Consider the following 24000-nt stretch of genomic DNA (forward strand, 5'->3'; position numbering starts at 1 on the left):
TACTGCTTTTGATCAACGAAAATGAGAGCCACATGTGGATGTGTCTGCTGATGATGCCAGGATCACGAGGGGAAAGTGTGGGAAGCAGCTGGATGTGCTAGATATTGCAACACACGAGACACAGCAACGTTCGGACAGACAGAGTATGAACTCTGACCCCACAGAATGTATAGTCATGGACATGGGTAAGGTGTTCAGATAGACCGGCTGGTGAGATACTACATTATAGGGAGCAGAACGCAAGTCTTATTGTGGAAGGGACACAGGAATGGACATCATTGTGGAAGGGACACAGGAATGGACATCATTGTGGAAGGGACACAGGAATGGACATCACCAATAACTGGTCGTCTGTCCACCTCAGAAGGATCGTGAGGGAAGTGACGCTATACTTTGCCCACTGTCACACCTGCCATCAGGTTCACGATCATTGAGGTGTTCAGGGATTACAGACGACTTACATCCTCCCTAAACTGGAGTATGTAGAGACGGTTTGGTTCCCACGAAGAGCTGTTGGAGAGGGTCCAAAGAAATGCAACATGGATGGCACCGGACCCAAGTGGATTGAACCACAGGGAGTGGAGGGACCTGCCTCCTCCCACCTGCCCACAATGGAAGAAAAAAGAATAGAGGAAGGAACATGGTGCTTAAGCAATAATATCTCAGCTGCCATGACGAAGTTAACATGGATCAGTTCTCTGATCCTGGAAGTCATTCCAGAACAAGGGGGCACGGCTGGAAGCATGGGAAAGACAAGAGTACGTGAGGAGGCATCTCCACAGCAGCGGAGATGTGGACTCGAGGAACAAGCTAAGCCAAAGGGAAAGTGGTCATCATCATGTGTCGTGTCGGTTCCTCCTGGATTCCCCATCGGTTCCAGGGCAGTGTCGTCAGCAGCCGAGCGGCTGGAGTGGTGCGGTGATGATGTCTGTGTGTCATACAACACCTCGCTCTGGTGCATGACACCTTCACACATGTATGTATGTATGTGGACATGTATTTATGTATGTATGTATATGCATGTATGTATGCATGTATGTGGATATGTAATTATGTATGTATGTATATATGTATGTATGTATGTATGTATGTGGACATGTATCTATATATGTATGTATGTACGTATGTATGTATGTATGTATGTATGTATGTATGTATGAATGTATGTATGTATGAATGTAGATGATCAAAACTGTACTCAGCAACTACCCTAAGGCTGGGCTGGGCCCAGGCTGTTGGATGTGGTCGTTGGTCGACCAGGCAGTTAGGGGAGGATCGTTACCATATATTCTTAGATGGTGAAAGACTCTTTTTCAAGAGAATATAAAATAAGACCTTTTTTTTGAGACGCTCTGTTACTTTTATTCATAATGCATTACGTCAGCCTCAAAACTTAAACAGACAGGCAACATACTGGAGCGATCGGCACCAAATATTTAGCGAGAACGCAAGAGGCGACGAGAAACGACACTCAAAATCTGTTTTTCATTATGACTTGAGAATTGATGATTCTTACGGAGCAATTTTGTACGGTAATGGGTCGAACAAGTAAGCAACCAGCCAGTGAAGATTGAACCTGGCTGAAGGACGTGGTAGGGGAATACCTTCTGGTGTTGAATATCATGGTGAGAGACGATATTCTCATGATATACGAGAACAGCAGAATCCAGCCAGGAGACGACATACGACCGACTGCAACGCATGTCTCACAGTGCCCAAAACAGACTCAAGCCATGACAGAACAGAGAGGAGATGGGACGTGACAAATGCCGCTTAGACAAGGGATGAAAAGACAAGACCGATGGTAAAGCATGCGTGTCACTGTGTTCAGAAACGCCCAACAGAGTCCAGCCAACAGAGACACGATCGAGGTGTACATACGTATGGCTCAGCGTGGGCAAGGGGAGTCAGCTGCCGGATCTCAAGAACGCAAAGACAAGACACAATGATGACGTCTGGATGTACGAGTGAACATCGTGTTGCAGGCCAGACGATGGAGACGCTGGACCTTTATCAGCCAACAGGTCTGAGTCCTCACAGGCAGCTCTGTGTTGGTCTTACGGGAGTTGGACAAATGTCGAACACTAAGATTCTTATCGCGACCATCCGCTTCAAGAACAAGAAGTTCGCCTACATTGGTAAATGTGTTTATATAAAGAGATAATGAAATAAATCACTTAAGAGCGTTTAGGCAACGGAAATATTCTAATTACCCACGGGCCACAAGAACTCTCTTTCAGGAATTTATTGGTATGCAAAGGCCAAAGGCCATTTTGAGACCAAAGGCCCAAGAGCCCTCCGGAGGTTGAGTATACCCAGTAGTGATCAACTTTCTTCGTGTAACTTACGCTGACGGAGTTTCTGCTGAGATCAACGATTGATGTATACTATATTTCCCTATTAACAAATTTACATATGGAAATACGAGTCTTGGGCACTTAATGAGCAGTGCAACGACTATCACATCTCCCAAGCTTTTGCTTAAAGTGCGTCAGTATCTATCATATCCTCTCAAACATCTTGGAATGGCTTATTTCGAACACCTGAAAGCCCCATGTGTTCCACCTGGTCTCGTCTCACTACAACTAATTAGGTTTAATCGACCTCTTTCATACTACCACAGTGAAGACGAGTGTGTTTTCGTGTATCATCAGTATGATACAGTATACAGAGTCTCTCTCTCTCTCTCTCTCTCTCTCTCTCTCTCTCTCTCTCTCTCTCTCTCTCTCTCTCTCTCTCTCTCTGTGATCAAGTATGATTCCATTTCCCACCACACACGTCCATGTTGATCATACACCTTGATGATCTATGAACGGATCTTCCGTCATCTGGAGGACATACAAGTCCTCACAGCTGCTGACGCTACGTCCATCTTACCATCCAGCAACAGTGCGAGGCAAGTTTCTTAATATGTAAAGTACAACGACTCTGTACTAGGGGCGTGATTCCGATCCTAACGTTCAAGATGCTGTAACATTATCATGATGCCTGGTGACTGGCCTCATAACGCAATGCCAGGATCAGTACACGATTAGTTATAGCAACATTACAGCATATCTATTTATCTATCAACTATCTACCTATCTATCTATCTATCTATCTATCTATCTATCTATCTATCTATATATATATATATATATATATATATATATATATATATATATATATATATATATATATATTCATTATTACATTTTTTTTACTATACTTTGACGCTATCTCCCGCGTTAGCGAGGTAGCGCAAGGAAACAGACGAAACAATGGCCCAATCCACCCACATACACATGTATATACATAAACTTCCACTTACGCACATATACATACCTATACATTTCAACGTATACATACATATACACCCCCCTCCCCCCGCGTGCGCACGAGGTAGCGCTAGGAAAAGACAACAAAGGCCACATTCGTTCACACTAAGTCTCTAGCTGTCATGTATAATGCACCGAAACCACAGCTCCCTTTCCACATCCAGGCCCCACAGAACTTTCCATGGTTTATCCCAGACGCTGTACATGCCCTGGTTCAATCCACTGACAGCACGTCGACCCCGGTATACCACATCGTTCCAATTCACTCTATTCCTTACACACCTTTTACCCTCCTGCATGTTCAGGCCCCGATCACTCAAAATCTTTTTCACTCCAACCTTCCACCTCCAATTTGGTCTCCCACTTATCCTCGTTCCCTCCGTCTCTGACACATATATCCTCTTTGTCAATTTTTCCTCACTCATTCTCTCCATGTGACCAAACCATTTCAAAACACCCTCTTCTGCTCTGTCAACCACACTCTTTTTATTACCACACATCTCTCTTACCCTTTTTACTACGTACTCGATCAAACCACCTCACACCACATATTGTCCTCAAACACACACACACACACACACACACACACACACACACACACACACACACATATATATATATATATATATATATATATATATATATATATATATATATATACATGTGCTACCGTACTCCTCCTGGTTGAAGTTACACCGCACGTGAAAAGTCACCTTTTGGCAAGATTATCTGATGGTGGGGGGGGGGGGGGGGCGGGGGGTTTCCACCGTCTCCTCAAAGAACTTCTCACTCCAATGAAGTCTAAACTCCCCTGCTACTGGAAGCAGCGCAGCCTTGGGCAGCCAAAGCTTATAGAAAGGACCTGGGTCGTCGCCCTTGCTACCTCACATGAGGCTGGGGGCGCCCCAGGATCAATGGTTGACTTTAATATGGTAGCTCGTCTGTTCTGATGGAAGCCATTTATATCCAATGTATGGAATTATGGCATGAAATAACCGCGTCCATTCGTGTGATCGTTTGTGTAAGATGAGATGGTGAGTTTGACCATTAATCAGCCTCGTTAGGCAGGGTTTCTGGTGGTTTACACTGAGTGGGCGGGACTAGACTGTCAGTAAGCCACGTAGAATCTCCAGATTGGTGGCTTATGTTTATGTGGGCGGGGCTAATATCTTAACCATATCTACCCACCCTTCTGAATGGTAGTTTGTGGTTAGTGGGCGGGACTAGACTGTCAGTAAGCCACGTAGAGTCTCCAGATTGGTGGCTTATGCTTATGTGGGCGGGGCTAATATCTTAAGCATCTCTATCCACCTTTGTGACTGGTGGTTTGTGGTGAGTGGGCTGGGCAAGACTGTCAGTCGGCCACGTAAGGTCTCAGGATTGGTGGCTTATGCTTATGTGGGCGGGGCTAATATCTTAACCCCTCTGGTTTGTGGGCGGGATGATAGCGCTCTTCAGCCATATCCGCCTTTAAGGGATGGAATCGTTAAAAAGACACGTAGTTCACTCGCCCTTGCCAAACTTCCGCTGTAAGGGTGATGTTGGGATCTAAAATGCCCAACAAAGTGGGCAACACTCGTGACGTCACGGCAGCGCCCCGCCCCCTCGGTACAGGAACACGGCCGGTAATGAGAAGTGAAACAAAAGCTTCACTTTGTCGGCTCGTTAAGGTATTACCTCTGGAATATGGTCTAATTCAGCTCAGAATCAATAGCGAACCAGCTTATTTGACGTCGCATGAATAAACCAGCAACGCTGGGAGTTAACTCTGGCTCATGGTCGGAGCTGTGAACAGGAGGCATGAGCGGTGGTGGTCATGCGGTATTGAACCATGAACACATGAACCACTGAATGCGAACCATGCATAATGAAACACCAGGATACATGATGAAGGTGAACGGTAAATATGAATGGTTCATATGAATCCACTCTGGACGGTGTGTGTGTGTGTGTGTGTTGTGCTACACAGCTCACACATTCCTCTCTCTCTCTCTCTCTCTCTCTCTCTCTCTCTCTCTCTCTCTCTCTCTCTCTATTTTATTTCATACTATTCGCCATCTCCCGCGTTGGCGAGGTAGCGTTAAGAACAGACGACTATATATATATATATATATATATATATATATATATATATATATATATATATATATATATATATATATAACGTCCCGTCTCTACAATCTGACTAGTATATAAACCGACCGTACACACACACACACACACACACACACACACACACACACACACACCTACGTCCCTCCCCCTCCATCAAACCTCCTTGGGGCGTCTTATCTCCCTCCTCGTCTCCATGAGTCTCCCTCCTCCATCCATCTCCTCCGTCCACTCCCCCTTTAATGTCCTCTTCCCCCTTTCCCCCCACCGTCAATATCTCCTCCCCCCGCCCTCCTCTCCACCCCCCAACACCCCAAAGCTTCCCCCCACCCTCCTCTCCCCCCCTCTCCCCCTATCGCCCCTGGGGCCTCCCGGGCGTCGCACCCCGCGGCACGAATTGAAGTAGATAGTGTCGTGCGGCAGGCGGCCGGGAGAACCAGTGCTGTAGATTGCACGTTGTACGACGGGCGGGGCGACGTGTGGGTCGGGGGCGGGCGGCCTGTGGGGTTGGGGGTGGTGGCCATTAAGAGCCAAGTCCCTTGAGCACCATGACGGTACGACCCTTGAGCACCATGACGGTACGACCCTTGAGCACCATGACGGTACGACCCTTGAGCACCATGATGGTACGACCCTTGAGCACCATGATGGTACGACCCTTGAGCACCATGACGGTACGACCCTTGAGCACCATGACGGTACGACCCTTGAGCACCATGACGGTACGACCCTTGAGCACAATGACGGTACGACCCTTGAGCACCATGACGGTACGACCCTTGAGCACCATGATGGTACGACCCTTGAGCACCATGACGGTACGACCCTTGAGCACCATGACGGTACGACCCTTGAGCACCATGACGGTACGACCCTTGAGCACCATGACGGTACGACTCTTGAGCACCATGATGGTACGACCCTTGAGCACCATGACGGTACGACCCTTGAGCACCATGACGGTACGACCATTGAGCACCATGACGGTACGACCCTTGAGCACCATGACGGTACGACCCTTGAGCACCATGATGGTACGACCCTTGAGCACCATGACGGTACGACCCTTGAGCACCATGACGGTACGACCCTTGAGCACCATGACGGTACGCCCCTTGAGCACCATGACGGTACGACCCTTGAGCACCATGACGGTACGACCCTTGAGCACCATGATGGTACGACCCTTGAGCACCATGACGGTACGACCCTTGAGCACCATGACGGTACGACCCTTGAGCACCATGACTGTACGACCCTTGAGCACCATGACGGTACGACCCTTGAGCACCATGATGGTACGACCCTTGAGCACCATGACGGTACGACCCTTGAGCACCATGACGGTACGACCCTTGAGCACCATGACGGTACGACCCTTGAGCACCATGACGGTACGACTCTTGAGCACCATGATGGTACGACCCTTGAGCACCATGACGGTACGACCCTTGAGCACCATGACGGTACGACCCTTGAGCACCATGATGGTACGACCCTTGAGCACCATGACGGTACGACTCTTGAGCACCATGACGGTACGACCCTTGAGCACCATGATGGTACGACCCTTGAGCACCATGACGGTACGACCCTTGAGCACCATGATGGTACGACCCTTGAGCACCATGACGGTACGACTCTTGAGCACCATGACGGTACGACCCTTGAGCACCATGATGGTACGACCCTTGAGCACCATGACGGTACGACCCTTGAGCACCATGATGGTACGACCCTTGAGCACCATGACGGTACGACCCTTGAGCACCATGATGGTACGACCCTTGAGCACCATGACGGTACGACCCTTGAGCACCATGATGGTACGATCCATGAGCACGACGGCCAGATAACAGGTATACATGTGAGTACATGGGTGGAACAGATAACAGGTATGCATGTGAGTACGTGGGTGGTACAGATAACAGGTATACATGTGAGTGCATGGGTGGTACAGATAACAGGTATACATGTGAGTACATGGGTGGTACAGATTACAGGTATGCATGTGAGTACGTGGGTGGTACAGATAACAGGTATACATGTGAGTGCATGGGTGGTACAGATAACAGGTATACATGTGAGTGCATGGGTGGTACAGATAACAGGTATACATGTGAGTACATGGGTGGTACAGATTACAGGTATGCATGTGAGTACATGGGTGGTACAGATAACAGGTATACATGTGAGTACATGGGTAGTACAGATAACAGGTATTCACGTGAGTACATGGGTGGTACAGATTACAAGTATACATGGGAGTACATGGGTGGTACAGATAAGAGGTATACATGGGAGTACATGGGTGGTACAGATAACAGGGAGGGACAGATAAGAGGTATACATGAGGAAGGACAGGTAATACCAGGTGAGCCTTTTGGTCCATAACAATGTTATCTGTTATCTTGGTCTGCGGAGAGCAAGAGACGCGCCTTCCCTCCCACCTTTCCCTCCTGCCTCAGTGTAGGTCCTGCTCGATGCGCCTTCCCTCCCACCTTTCCCTCCTGCCTCAGTGTAGGTCCTGCTCGATGCGCCTTCCCTCCCACCTTTCCCGCCTACCTCAGTGTAGGTCCTGCTCACTACGTACACACGGCTCACCATCACTACCTCCTGATATTCTTAATAAAGTTAGTTAAGGGAATCAAGAATGGATTACTTTGGAATGTCCTTATTTTCCTGTTAAGTCAGTAAGGGAATCAAGAAGGAATTACTTTGGAAAGTCTTTATTTTCCTGTTAAGTCAGTAAGGGAATCAAGAAGGAATTACTTTGGAATGTCCTTATTTTCCTGTTAAGTCAGTAAGGGAATCAAGAAGGAATTACTTTGGAATGTCCTTATTTTCCTGTTAAGTCAGTAAGGGAATCAAGAAGGAATTACTTTGGAAAGTCTTTATTTTCCTGTTAAGTCAGTAAGGGAATCAAGAAGGAATTACTTTGGAATGTCCTTATTTTCCTGTTAAGTCAGTAAGGGAATCAAGAAGGAATTACTTTGGAATGTCCTTATTTTCCTGTTAAGTCAGTAAGGGAATCAAGAAGGAATTACTTTAGAAAGTCTTTATTTTCCTGTTAAGTCATTAAGGGAATCAAGAAAGAATTACTTTGGAAAGTCCTTATTTTCCTGTCAAGTCAGTAAGGAAATCAAGAATGGATTACTTTGGGCAAGTTCTAATTTTCTTGTTAAAGTTTTTTAAGGGAATTAGGAAAGGATTACTTTGGGGATTGTTCTTATCTTTTTTTTTTACCTAGTTACTTAAGGAAATCAGGAAACGGTTACTTTAGGCGACTGTCCTGATTTTCTTGTTAAAGTTACCTTAGGAAATCAGGAAAGGATTACTTTGGGCGACTGTCCTGATTTTCTTGTCGAAGTTATCTAAGGTAATCAAGAAAAAAAATTACTTTTTGTCTTGATTACTAAGCACTTACTCTTCCTTAAGTTTGTCCTACGTGTCCAATCATATTAATTACCTGTTATGCTATGATTACTTTAATGTGATTACAACACATCTCTTCATGATGATGATAATGATGATCAATGAAGGTATTGGTCAGAATATCACATGAATGCAATAACGCTATATTAATCATACGATTATATGATCATATGATTATAATCCTATTGATAATCATACCCACAATAATGGCTAATTATACCCTAATTAAAGGTCAGATTTTATTGAGTTTTTCCTTATTTTCTTTATGACTGATTTATGTTAATGAGTTGATGACGTAACGGTGATAATCTCACGTGTTTAGGATTATTGCACGATGAGGCACTGATAATCCCATGCCTTCTGGATTATTCCATAGTTTACCTGGGATTATTTCAGTCCCATTTCGGGATCTAATGTCCCTATACCCCGTCCAGAGCCAGTGTGAGCTTGCCTATATCTATTTTCCATTTATTCTTTTTTCTGATTAATATTTGATATGATTTTAATCTTATTTGATTAATTGTCTTTTCCCCTCCCCTCCGTTTCTACCTTGTGTCAGAAATGATGGGTTCCTTGGCCATACCTCCACCATCTCCCCTTTAAGTATTCGTTTCCCTCTTCTGCCTTTTAACAACTGGATTCCCTCCCTCCTCTCCCCCTTCCATTTAATGACTTGACTTTCTTTCCTCCCCTTTTCCCCTTTCCATTTAATCATTGCCTTCCTCTCCCATCATCATCATTGTCACTATCATCATCATCATCATCATCATCATTGTCACTATCATCATCATCATCATCATCATCATTGTCATCATCATCATCATCATCATCATCATCATCATCATCATCATCATCATCATCATCATCATCATCATCATCATCATCATCATCATCATCACCATCATCATCATCATCATCATCATCACCATCATCACCATCATCATCATCATCATCATCACCATCATCATCATCATCATCATCACCATCATCATCATCATCATCATCATCATTGTCACTATCATCATCATCATCATCATCACCATCATCATCACCATCATCATCATCATCATCATCACCATCATCATCATCATCATCATCATCATCATCATTGTCATCATCATCATCGTTATCACCATCATCACCATCATCATCATCATCATCACCATCATCATCATCATCACCATCATCATCACCATCATCATCATCACCATCATCATCATCACCATCATCATCATCGTTATCACCATCATCACCATCATCATCATCATCATCACCATCATCATCATCACCATCATCATCATCATCATCATCACCATCATCATCATCACCATCATCATCATCGTTATCACCATCATCACCATCATCATCATCATCATCATCATCATCATCATCATCATCATCATCACCATCATCATCATCACCATCATCATCACCATCATCATCATCACCATCATCATCATCACCATCATCATCATCACCATCATCATCATCATCATCACCATCATCATCATCACCATCATCATCATCATCATCATCATCATCATCACCATCATCATCATCACCATCATCATCATCATCATCACCATCATCATCATCATCATCACCATCATCATCATCATCATCACCATCATCATCATCATCATCATTTCTTCTGCCTCTTATTGGTCGCAGGTCACCTCCTCCCGTCCTCACCACTCCATCCCTTTAACTTCCCGCAGCTGAAGCAGCAGCAGCAGGAACAGCAGCAGCAGCTGCAGGAGGAGCAGGAGGAGGAGGAGGAAGGCCAAGGAAGCGTTACACCAGAAGCGGTTCAGGTCGACTTATAGAACTGCTGAGTGAGTTGCAGGTCTACTATGGCTCGACTCCCAACTCCTCCACCTGCAGGCTCGACCTCCACTCCCCTCCACCTGCAGGCTCGACCCCCAGCTCCTCCACCTGCAGGCTCGACCCCCAGCTCCTCCACCTGCAGGCTCGACCCCCAACTCCTCCACCTGCAGGCCGGCCAGTCCGTGGTCAGGACAGGCCAGCCCAGGTCCCGCTCTGTCAGTCAGTCTCGAGGGCAGGCCAGACCAGGTGCCAGTCTTCCAGTTAGTCTCCAGGTCAGGAGACGGTCTGCCAGTTAGTCTCCAGTCCAACGACCAGTCTGCTAGTTAGTGTTCTCAGGTGGCGGTTTGCCAGTTAGTCTCCAGGCTAGACCAGATCTCGGTCTACCAGTCAATCCTCAGGCCAGGTCAGGTCCCAGTCTACCAGTCAATCCCCAGGTCAGGTCAAGTCCCAGTCTACCAGTCAATCCACAGGCCAGGTCAGGTCCCAGTCTACCAGTCAATCCTCAGGCCAGGTCAGGTCCCAGTCTACCAGTCAATCCCCAGGTCAGGTCAGGTCAGGTCCCAGTCTATCAGTCAATCCCCAGGCCAGGTCAGGTCCCAGTCTACCTGTCAATCCCCAGGTCAGGTCAGGTCCCAGTCTACCAGTCAATCCCCAGGCCAAGTCAGATCCCAGTCTACCAGTCAATCCCCAGGCCAGGTCAGGTCCCAGTCTACCAGTCAATCCCCAGGTCAGGTCAGGTCCCAGTCTACCAGTCAATCCCCAGGTCAGGTCAGGTCCCAGTCTACCAGTCAATCCCCAGGCCAGGTCAGGTCCCAGTCTACCAGTCAATCCCCAGGCCAGGTCAGGCCCAAGTCTACCAGTCAATCCCCATGCCAGGTCAGGCCCAAGTCTACCAGTCAATCCCCAGGTCAGGTCAGGTCCCAGTCTACCAGTCAATCCCCAGGTCAGGTCAGGTCCCAGTCTACCAGTCAATCCCCAGGCCAGGTCAGGTCCCAGTCTACCAGTCAATCCCCATGCCAGGTCAGGCCCAAGTCTACCAGTCAATCCCCATGCCAGGTCAGGCCCAAGTCTACCAGTCAATCCCCAGGCCAAGTCAGATCCCAGTCTACCAGTCAATCCCCAGGCCAGGTCAGGCCCAAGTCTACCAGTCAATCCCCAGGCCAGGTCAGGCCCAAGTCTACCAGTCAATCCCCAGGCCAGGTCAGGTCCCAGTTCACCAGTCAACCCGCGGGCTAAACACAGACTGGGGAGGTTGGAGATGAAGCTCAGAATACCTTTCATGGTTCATCGTTGGAGGAACCTGTTGGTGTGTCGGAGGGGCTGGGGGTTTGTGGTGGAGGGGTGGCTTGTTGGAGGTGTTCCTGGAGTTGTGGCCATCGCGAAGAGGCGAAGAAAATGGAAGAACAGTTCAGGAGAATAGATCCTTGATGTCAAGTTTCTATTGTGGTGTATCTTCATGCCTCATCCACATACATCGTCCTGTCATTATGTTCTCGTCATCCACATACATCGTCTTGTTATTATGTTCTCGTCATCTACATACATCGTCTTGTTATTATGTTCTCGTCATCCACATGCATCGTCCTGTCATTTCATTTCCTTAATTTTATTGTACCTGTCGAGTTATTTGCCTGCTTTTGCTTTCTGTTTATTTTGAAACTGCATTTCCTTTAGGTAAATCCTTCTTGTATCTAAGCACCGTCTTTTTAAGTATTTTGCTTTACATATTAATTGTGTGCCTTAACTTGTTAATCCATAACATAAGAGTTTAAATGATGGTGCCTTTGCAACTGTTCTGAAATCATCTATGGTACGTATGTCTATTACCGAGGACATATTACACAGTATATAGAAACCATAATATAGATTTAGTGGCGAATAATCAAGTCTGTAATATATAAGCAAGATGACATTCAGCTAAAAACTGCCTTGAAAATACTAACTGGCTTATAACAGGTTCGAGGAGGATATAGAGCGTGTTGTATCATAAATGACTGTAACATAGACGACTGTATCATAGATGACTGTGATGTACATTACAGTATGCAGCTGTAGTGGTCTTGTGGTAGCGTGGGAGTATCTAGTTTAGGAGACACTGTAACGTATTGACTCAGAACCTCCTGGGAAAAATAATTCTCATGTATATTACAGGTTTATGACTTTCTCAATGACTATCTTTCTTATAGATCTATCTTTCTACATAACTATCTTTATTCATGACTGACCGTCATAAAGGGTTTCGAACGGATTACAGAATGTACAGGAGTAAATCTTTACCATACAAAGGCGGTCATGTTTGTCCCGTTTGTCTGTCAAACGCCAAGAAAATTGCTAGAATCATGATGACTAACCCCCATACACAGTTGCCAATAACTCTGCCTCGCCAGGACAGAAACTGCTGGATGCTGGGGTGATATGTTCTTGGGAAAATATCATATGTGTATAATCTGTGCTATGAGAGGATGGATGACTAAGCAGGCGCGATGACTAACCCCTATGCATAACTGCCAATAAACTATCTGTTCCCTTGCCAGGATAGAAATTGCGAGCTGTTGGCGTGAAATATTTGCAGAAGAATATATCAGTGTTGAGCGGGAAGGTTATGCCTGGAATATAGGAAGTACGAAAATGGAAAATGGCGGGATGAGTGGTTATACCAGTCACCAATTCCATTCTGCCGTTCATGCTGTGTTAGCCATGGAAGGAGGGTGCAGTTTTCGAGGAGGGATGGAATGGTGGTGGTGAGGGAAGGTGTGATAGCCAGACGGGGAAGAAGTGGTGGTGAGGGAGGGTGTGTCATGGGTTGGTTTGTGTTAGAATGTCTGCTTAGTGTAAATCAGAGTCCAGATATCCCTGGCCTGTGGGTCAGAAGCTTCCGGACCTCTGCGGGAACCAGCAGACGGTAAGTCCCTGACGGTTTAACCTGCTCGCACCATACAATCTCTTACTTGATCAACCTCGTCACACCACGTATCATTCTCAAGAATCTCATCTCCAACACATCTATTCCTCCTCCGCACCACACCAAGCAGCCATATAACTCCGTCGAGTCTACCATACCGTCAAAGAAACCCACCTTTGCCATCACAGACAGTGACCTCTTTATCCACACACTCCTCACTGTACAAAGGACTTTTCCCACCACACCCATTCTATGGCTCACCTCAGCTTCCACAGTTCCATCGCTGCTGTGTCCACTCCCAGGTATATAAAGCTCTCCACTTCTTCCAGATTCACTATGTTCATGCTCAATACTCCAGCCAACCCATCTCTTTTCTCTGGTAGACTTTATAACCTTGCTCTTATCTACAACAATTTCTATTTTCATTCCTTTACTCAGTTCCTCAAAGTCAGACACCAGCTTCTGCAGTTTCTCACTCAAGTTTGCCATAAAGACCGTGTCATCAGCAAACAGCAGCTGACTCACTTTCTAGGTTCCCCCTCTTCCGGGAGACTGTAAGCACCTCCTTCTCTCCAAGACCCCCCACATTTACCTCCCTCACTACCCCATCCACAAACAAATTAAACAGCCATGATAACATCACAGACCCTTACCGCAGAGCCATCTTGGCCGGGAATCACTCACACTCCTCTCTTCCTACTTGCAAACACACCTTACTCTCTTGATAGAAACTCCTCATTGCTCCTGGTAGCTTTCCTTTTAGTAGCTATACCTCACACAATCTCTTTTCTTCTCTGCTCACACAAACCTATTTTTCAAGGTCACTCACTTTCATCGACCCCCTTCTCACCCATGGTGTTTCGTCATCTCTTAAAGCCTCTACAAAAGTTCACCCTCGCCTCCACCAGGAAGTGACCAGACACACACTTGTCGCAGTCCACTTTCGTTTTCACCTACATCAGTCTAAGGTTCACTTTCTCATACTCTTTCATACACTTACAAAACTCCTTCTTCAGCAGTAGTGGTACCCCATCCTTTGCTCTGGCCATAACCCTAACTCCAGACTTTGTCCCAAGGACATTTCCGAGCCATTTTTCCTCATCTCCCTTGCGCGTGGTTTCTTGCAGAGCCAAAACACCCGGGTTCCTCTCCCCACACATACTACCTATCTCTCACCTATCATTATCATAGTTATATCCACGTTCATTCAGACGCCCCAGCTTCGGGTGCCTGACAGGGAACAGATTTGACAATACGAGGTCCACCCTTTCTGATGACGTTGCACAAACAGAAAGAATAAGATGTGCGAACCACATCCACCCAGCCCTCCGGACAGACGAACCCTTGACCAGGTGCGGTGACATCTGCATGAAGGTCGGGACGAGGAACATTTCTAGCTGATGATGAACCTTACAGCAGGATAGGCTGTGGGAGGAGAGGAACGCAGTGATGGATGCTGTGTGTGGGGAGAGAGAGAGAGAGAGAGAGAGAGAGAGAGTCAGTGGTCTAGGCTGTGGCAAGGGAATTAAGTATGGACCAGTGGAACTCCAGCCACCTTGTCACATGCTTTTACGATGGAGTGGGAACCCCTTGCGCTTCTGCCCCAGCAGTAGCCGCGGCCAGCTGCCAGACACACGAAACCAGTGTGAACTACCGCTGTAGGAACTGTCGTACGGACATGTCACATCGAGATGGCGAGAAATGTCCAAAGATCTAATGTGAGGAACCACTTTAAGCCATCGCTTGAATTCACTTCACTCAGTCCTGCGTGCGAGTGTGTTCAGCCGTGTGCAAGATCGCGACTTACAACCTCTCCCACACACTCGCCCTGTATTCCCCCGAGGTGTGGGAACTGACCCGTGCTAACTTTCCCCACTCTCCCCACACCTTCATGTTTTGTTTGGTCATCACGACCTCTGGTCTGGGTCGTTACGCTCGCTTGTGAGAGACGCGATGATAACGACTTAGGTGGTGAGGGAGGGCGTCCCGAGAGAGCACGGCTTCACTGGTGTGGCATGGGAGGGTCTCCTCCGTTGGTGCACTACGGGTGGGTCGCCTCCGTTGGTGCAGTACGGGTGGGTCTCCTCCGTTGGTGCAGTACGGGAGGGTCTCCTCCGTTGGTGCAGTACGGGAGGGTCTCCTCCGTTGGTGCAGTACGGGAGGGTCGCCTCCGTTGGTGCAGTACGGGTGGGTCGCCTCCGTTGGTGCAGTACGGGTGGGTCGCCTCCGTTGGTGCAGTACGGGTGGGTCGCCTCCGTTGGTGCAGTACGGGTGGGTCGCCTCCGTTGGTGCAGTACGGGAGGGTCGCCTCCGTTAGTGTGGCACGGGAAGGCTGCCACCAGCACCTCCGTCGGCGTGGCAGGTCTCCCTGAAGCTGACAAGAGCCAGTGTGAATACTTCATCGTCAGGGCGGCAGGCGTGACCCCGCTTGACCTGGTTACCTGGCCGAGGTTCCCCCCCCTCCTCACACACCGGGAATACCAACACTCAGCCCACTAGTATCAGACTAGAGAGACTTAATGGCCATGCTGTCCATTCTTGACCCCTCTCTCTCTCTCTCTCTCTCTCTCTCTCTCTCTCTCTCTCTCTCTCCTTCGCTGACTGTCTGCAAACCTTCGGACTCCGTCTCGTCTGACTGTTCCTGTACGCTGTTTCCACTGTAAGTCCAGGGTTACTCTACGTATGTTAAGGGATTAGTGGTCTTGGTGTTTACAGACCCAGGTCGATTTACCAAGTTCTCGTCTCTTCCTCAGGTCCCACTGGCAGAACACTGACCCGGCAGCCTGAGGAGGGCGTGCAGACCCAGCAACACAGGCCAGGCCAACAGCAGCAGACCAGCAGGAAGAAGGCCAACGACCCACAGCAGTCCCCTCGCGCTCAGTACCCACAGCACAAGGACGCACAGACACAGCACACACAGCCCAAGAGTGCTCATTACCCGAAGCCAAGGGAGGCTCAAGGTCCTCAACAGCCACTGCAGTCAAAGGGGACACAGGAGATAAAACAGCCACAGCAACCAGAGCAACAGCAGCAGCAGAAAGCGACCCAACACCCACAGCAAAAGGACGCGCAGCTGCCACACAGCAAATCACAGCAGAAGGCGCCGCAGGAAACAGAAGACCATGATAATAAGTCGGTTCACATCATCAAGGTCCAACAGCCAAAGGAGACAGAGTCACAGGAGAACCAGAAGCTGAGACAGAAGCAGCCCCAGCGTGACGTCGAGAGACACGAGTCCCTGAAGCAGCAGCAGCAGGTCAGGCCCAAGCAGGTCCAGCAGCTGCAGAGGAGCCCGAGAGTTGACATACCCGAGACGAGGCAGCGGTACGGTGAGGATCACTACAGGGAGCAGCATTACCAGCAGCTGATACGTGCTGGGTCGCTGGGCAGCGGAGAACCGGCGGCCATCCTCGAACAGCGACGGAGTCGGTCGCCACTCCCTCTGCCCAACCGGGCGCAGCCCACCAGCACATCCGGCGAGAAGGGATTCATCCCACCCATCGCCTCAGCTTGCGGCCCGGCGGGCGAGGTTGCTCGTGAGGGCCCGCACGTGACTCCAGCTGCGGAGGAGCGCAAGACGGGTGTGGCCAGAGGCTCGGAAGTACGAGAACCACATCCTCAGAGTCTGGTCCATGTCGAGCACCCAAGGACCGCTGATAAAGGCCACACTAACGCCGGCAGAGTACCCGACGCTGCCCACAAGCTCGTCTCCCTGCCACACGCAGGGGTAGCGTCGGCCGGTGAGACCCGGACTGAGGTGATTCGAGCGGCGGCCAAAGCCTACACTGAGAACTTCCAGTCGTACTCCTTCTCCGGATACTTGACCAAAACACGGAAGGACTCGGCAACCGCTAAGGAACCTCCTGCGGTAAACAAGGATAACGCAGAGGGTGTTACAGAGGTCAGGCTACCTCCTGCAGGAGCTGCCACTCCCCGGGAGAGTGAGGTACGACCAACCAACCCAGTCTTGCCACCTGCCACCAACCCGATCACTATAGGCAGACCCTTCACCAGAGGTGCTGGGGGCAAGATCATTGTGCCGCTGACGACCTTCGTGCCAGCGGGCAAGTCTTCGGAAGCTGTGATAAACCTCGATAAAGTAGTGATAAGAAGTCAACCTGGCGGAGACAAAGAACACGTGACCTCAAAGCCAAACGCGAGAGAGACAACTAAAGACGCATCTACAACAACCACAACCACAACCACAACTACCACAAGCACTGGGCCAAAAGCCACCGACCAGAGAGTTGAGCAGGGCAAAGGCAAAGGCCACAGCGCCTCTGTCAAGGAGCAAGCCAGCAACACTCACCATCAGGAGCCACGAGGACATCACCACCACCAGAAGGAACAACCCACAAAGACCAGCCACGAGAAGCCCCTGGTCAACGCCAGCAGCAGCGGTGGTTCCTCGAACTCACGCGGCTCTACAGCCACAGCGACCGCTCCCACCAGCTCCAGCAAGAAGCATACCAAGGTCCTGCCGCCGCTACTGAGCGGTTTCAGGTTCCCACACATTGGCGACAAGATGAAGGGCAGCAGCGAAGGGGCGCTCCTGGTGGCCTGTCGGGTGGGTGAGGAGGATCAAGTGGTGAGGCTTCTGAAAGAGTTAACGGCCACTGGAGTCCTGGAAGTGACGGAGCTGAACCAGACGGATCGCTCAGGCAGGGTACGTGACCTTCTGACCTTACGCTTCTGTTCGACTCTTGTTTCATATTTACAAAAATTCAAGACTTTCTTGCTTCGTTCTCCACTCACTTGCTTCGTTTCCCAAATGTATATTCATGACAGAGTTCCTCTCTGTCTCATCTTTATCATCATCTCTGTGTCACATGCCACATACGAATACTTAATACAAAGTCTAACAACTTATACTTAATACAAAGTCTAACAACTTATACTTAATACGAAGTCTGACAACTTATACTTACTGCGAAGTCTGACAACTTTGTAATCCTAGGTGTCTGTGGCTCGCGGAGCTTCGTGTAGGTACGATAATCTGAACCATGTTACTTGTAAACATTTAACACGTTATATCACACCTTCACAATACCTTCGGCGTAGTCTTACGAACCTCAGGGAAGCAATAGACATTCAGTCATTTTTAGAGTAGTACCCCGTGGCATACGTGCTGTTATAATCACGTTTTCTTTTCACTTTTGTCCACAGTTTTACGTTATTTCCGAGTCTGTATGACTTCACAATCTTCCCCTCTCGTTTCTGCAAGCTTAAAAGTTTCTACGAAAGTTACTCAATTAATAAATACGCCTTACACCATATATCTTTTTGTCTGTGATTTGGGATAAGAAGTTATGTTCAGTACTTTGTCCCACAAGATGATTTCTAAAGTCCCACTTAACCTTTTCCCTCAAGATCTCGGTCTTCTGTTCTTTGCCCCGATCGTCTGTGACACCCATTCCCTTCCTCCTCGTCTCCTTGTAACCCTTTGTCTCATCCTCTCTGTCGCCGTTGTCACACCCCCGACAGGCCTTAGGCTGACGCGGCTCTCTTTGTCTTCAGGCGGCTTCTTCTTCCTCCCCCTCACACTGGTGCCACACCTCCCTGCACCCTCTCCCTCCCTCCCACCACCATCAATCGATCCTCTTAGTAAGCCCTTATGTCGTTCTCTGATTCTCCTCGACTCTGTCGTTCTTCTCGACATTTGCCTCCAGTCGGAGTCCATCTCCCCTCGTCTCATTTCTTATCCCTCTGCACCAGTACTCCCCACTTAACTCCCTGCTTGGTTACCCTGAGGCCTATAACGACCCACTTAGTTACCCTGAGGCTTTTAGCTCCCCACTTTGTTACCCTGAGGCATTTAACTCCCTACTTAGTTACCAAGAGGCCTTTAACTCTCCACTTGTTACTCTAAGGCCTTTAGCTCCCCACTTTGTTACCCTGAGGCCTTAAACTCCCCACTTTGTTACCCTAAGGCATTTAACTCCCCACATAGTTACCCTGAGGCCTTTAACTCCCTACTTAGTTACCAAGAGGCCTTTAACCCCCCACTTAGTTACTCTAAGGCCTTTAACTCCCCACATAGTTCCCCTGAGGCCTTTAACTCTCCACTTAGTTACACTAAGGCCTTTAACTCCCCACATAGTTCCCCTGAGGCCTTTAACTCCCCACTTAGTTACCATGAGGCCTTTAACTTCCCACTCAGGTACCCTGAGAATTCAACTCCCCGCCCAAGTGCCCTGAGCCCTTCAACTCCACACCCAGGTACCCTGAGCCCTTCAGTTATCCTCCCCGGACGACCTTTGGTTTCGGTCAGCCTCACCCCACCAGGTGGTCGCCCAAGGGCTGGTCTCCCCTCACGACCTGTTGCCACGGAATCCGACCCACTGACTTATTCACACCTGCCCACCGGACATAGCCAACCGGCTCTTGTTCGCTGTGTCCGGAAACCTCATCTCTATCCTATTCCTCTTTCTTATCTCGTTCTATCTATCCCTTCTTTCCTTCCTTCCTTCCTTCCTTCCTTCTTCATTTATCACCTCTTCAACATTGTCACATTTCGATCTCCTCGACGTTCACTCTCGTTCGTGAATTCTATTCTTCCTCTGTGGCGTTGTCTCAAAACAATTCTTTCTTACATCACTTCGTCTCGCCCTCGTCCTCCTCTTCCCTCCTCCTTCTGTTGGCCCGTCGGCCGCGGACCTCACTTGACCCTCGCCAGGCATCGTGCGCTGCCGCTGAGTGATCGATGACATCGCCAGAGACAATAGCGCTGGTGTAAGTACCCGCCCTGCTTAGCTCTCGTCTCGTCCTGCGTCCAGCTCAGCTGCACAATGCACGCTTATCTGACGCACCCAAGTTTTCTAAGGGCGTCCGAAAGTAAGCCGGGTAATGTACGCGTACTTCTAGCGTATGCAAAGTGATTGCGTCAATGTCAATTGGCGTCTGTTTTTTTGTTGAGGGAGGAATGTTTGCCAGGGGGGACCTGCATGACCCAGAGGTGCATAGGTGATGACGCGGTGGTCGGCGAAATAGAGGTCGATGTTCGCTCTCCAACCTCCTCCCTCCCTCCCTGCCTCCCTGCCTCCCTCACTCACTCACTCGAGACTCTTCCTCACCTCCTCAAGACCCGCACGTGTCGCCTGCGTCTCGCACCACCAGGAGTCGTCCCTCCCTCCCTCAGGAGATAACACGTACTGGCTGACACATATCTGTATCCTCTACTTGACGTCCGGGGAATCGAGCAGGCCATTTCTAGCGGCCGCTCTGACTCCGGGGCGGCGCTGACAGCACCGGTTGCATTTCCAAGGCTGTCAATAAACGTGAGTGAGTGAGAGAGAGAGAGAGAGAGAGAGAGAGAGAGAGAGAGAGGGAGAGAGAGCAGCGAAGTGCACGGTGCATTTCCCCACGGCGTAACGTCAGGAGGTCAACCCCCCCGTGTGCCGACCCAGTACAAGACGCTGAGCCTCACTCTCCAGCGGGGTGGGTTAGGATCCGACGTGTTCTTCTTGTAGCCATGACTCAGTCTTGCTGCTCTGTGGCTACGTGTCCCAACAGGAGTTTAAACTGCCCTACCTCCTTGCCTCCCCGACTTAAAACCCTCCCTCCACGACTTAAAACCTTCCCTCCCCTCACTTAAACCCCTTCCTCCCCTCACTTATAACCCTCCCTCCCCGACTTATAATACTATAAGCCACCCTCCACAACAGGTGGTGGTGACCTGACATAGATTAGACCCAGCTATGTTTTTCCCCTCACCTTTCGTTTACTGTCCACCACCTTTAACCCCGGCAGGCCACAGTCCCCACCACTTGTCAAAGACCTTTGCTTTCTTTTGAACCTCCGCAACAGCGCGGTATTATTCCGTACATCACAGAAATGGCGGGAGAAAACACACACACACACACACCTAACATGTGTTGCAGACTTCAAGTTTTAACTTCAGTCGACGCTTTCGCTTGTTAGCCATTGGATGAGAGATGCTCTCTCTCTCTCTCTCTCTCTGTGTAACAGTGAGGTTCATCTCCGTCGTCTTGGCCAGGGGGCAGGAGACGCTGCATCGTTCAAGCGCTCTCACTTCAGCTGGCGTCCACATCTGTGGACGCACTGCTTCGCCGGGGACACACGGCGTCCTCGCTACCACGACAGAGAAATGTCGGTCCATCTTTACCTTTTCCTTAAGAAAATGATGACGTCAGCTCGGCCACTGAACACGTAAAACAACACACAAACATAAACACACAAACATACAGACACACAAACACACACACAAAAAGGTTAGAATGACCAAAGTTCAGATAGAGAGAAAGAGAGAGAGAGAGAGAGAGAGAGAGAGGTTATGGCATCAACAAAGGCCAGTATAGGAGGATATTTTTCTAACTTCATTACGTTTCGCTCAGAGCCATAGGACGCTACGTCTCTTCGTTGTATATCAACTGACTGTTATATTTCTCTCTTGTGTCTCCCCTGATGATGTGATTATTACACGAAAGTGCACTTAGGAACTTATTGTGTTTCATTTTCCCCGTGGACTCATAGGAATATATATATATATATATATATATATATATATATATATAAATATAAAAAAAATATATATATATATATATATATATATGCCTACTTTCTACCCACGAGTCCCTTTTATTCTTACAATGCTCCCGCAGCTCTTAAGAAGATAAATATGTCCACCAGGCGGGACTACATGTCTTGAAGTGCATTGATGTTATGTTCATTTGTGTGTGCGGAGATGCAGAGCAAGTGAGCAGTTAGGGTTCGGTGTCTTCGTTGTGGTAGTTGAATCGTGGTCATGAAGGACCATGGGACGTGCTGGGTCAATGTTTGTAGCGTCATAGGGATGGGTGATCTTTCGAGCTCAGACGGGAGAAAATGTGACTCGTGTGTGTCTGGGGAGTGTAGTTTCATATGGACGTATGTCTGGTGGAGGGTGGTGTTTGAGACTGAGTAGGGAGGAGGTGGATGGGGTGGGTGGTTGGTTGTTTAGTGCTTGTCGGGTGATTCCGTTGTTTTGTTAGTGTTGTGTTAGTGTGAGGAAGGAGGGATATGGTATGTCAGTAGAGGTTGTTAGAGAGTGAAGCAAGGGTTAGCAGTAGACTGGGTCGGAGGGGGTCTGGCGCTCTCGCAAAAGAGTGAGGGGGTCAAGCACGTTGAGGTGGAGCTATCATGAATAATGAACTCAAGCGCAGCAAACAATGTCTGGTTGCGATCAATAACGTCAACAGTTGTCATAACTACAAGTATAAACGACAAAACAATGCCCAGGTCAGACCTCACTTTGGCATATACACCACTCAGTTCCGGCCACCGCAGCTCTCAAGGATGAAGTAAAGCTAGAACGTATGCGAAGAGGAGCAATCAAAACAATCTTTTCTCTCATATACATACATAGTGAGGAAATAGCCAAAGACCAAAAATCATTGTCTTTCTCAGACTCCCAAGAAATCAAAGACAGATGTTCAAAATGCCACACAATTTCGACAACACAAAAGTCGAAAAAAGATCTCCAATATGAAGATCAAAGGAAAAAAAATTTAATGGCAATGTGGGGCACAAGTTGTTGTTCACATCAGAGTGGTTGAACGCTGGTAAAAACTACCACCACCAGATGTTGCAAATGTGATAGCCATTAACACCTTCTGATCAGGTTATATTAATACTATAATGATGGGTCTTATCAGTTAATAATCCTCCTCATCAAGTGTATTATAACCATGTCTTTCCTTATCAGAACGCAGGCCCAGCCACCTGATTATCAAGCTGGTGGAAAACGTTATCCTGGTCACACTTTCCCTAGAGACTTTCCATAGCTGTACGTTACCCCCTCGCCATACCACATGGTATATAATTTTTCCCCATCATTTTCCTGCTAGAAGTTGAGCCGGAGAGAGAGGTGGGAGGGTAGGTGCCTTCTGCAGAACAACCCTTGTTATGTCCACACCTTCGCCATGGAGTATGAGGTCCTCCCTCTTGATCTACCCTACCATGTCCTCCTGCGACCGAGCCAACATGGTCCAGCACCGACCGTCCAGCGCTGACCCACACCTCACACATCACCTCCACCACCACCCGCCCATGGCCACTCCCTCCGCGGCCGGATACGGTACTCACGGGGAAATGTACCCTGCTGTATACACGTGTATTTCCATACGGTATTGCATTCTTCTGCCCCGAATGTATGTTGTAGTAGTGACACACACACACACACACGCACACACACACACACAGCGGCAGCAGCCTTGCCCACGCACACATATGTGACGAACAACCTCACCAGCAACCAACATTGATACACACACCACAACCTTCCTGGGATGATCCTCACGACTTGGAAAGAAGCAGTAGCTCCCTCTGTTGTCCCAGATACTACCAGTGAACCAGCCTGAGTCACTCGACCAGGACTGGCAGGACTCTACCAGGAACCCCAGCTGGTTG

At 48.5% G+C, this 24000-nt stretch overlaps 1 protein-coding gene across 5 annotated transcripts in view; it reads left to right on the forward strand.

Annotated features, from left to right (window-relative positions):
* LOC139748633 (uncharacterized) overlaps positions 1–24000 on the forward strand; it is a 460904-nt gene that overhangs the window by 391040 nt on the left and 45864 nt on the right. For 3 of the 5 annotated variants that reach the window (XM_071661833.1, XM_071661836.1, XM_071661831.1), the window contains 2 exons: positions 10583–10699; positions 16347–18259. In XM_071661833.1, the coding sequence (XP_071517934.1) occupies positions 10583–10699; positions 16347–18259 (2030 nt within the window). The remainder of the gene's footprint in view (positions 1–10582; positions 10700–16346; positions 18260–24000) is intronic. The other 2 variants (XM_071661832.1, XM_071661837.1) reach the window with 1 other exon arrangement.

The sequence above is a fragment of the Panulirus ornatus genome, chromosome 5, assembly GCF_036320965.1.
Source record: "Panulirus ornatus isolate Po-2019 chromosome 5, ASM3632096v1, whole genome shotgun sequence".
Classification (NCBI taxonomy): domain Eukaryota; kingdom Metazoa; phylum Arthropoda; class Malacostraca; order Decapoda; family Palinuridae; genus Panulirus; species Panulirus ornatus.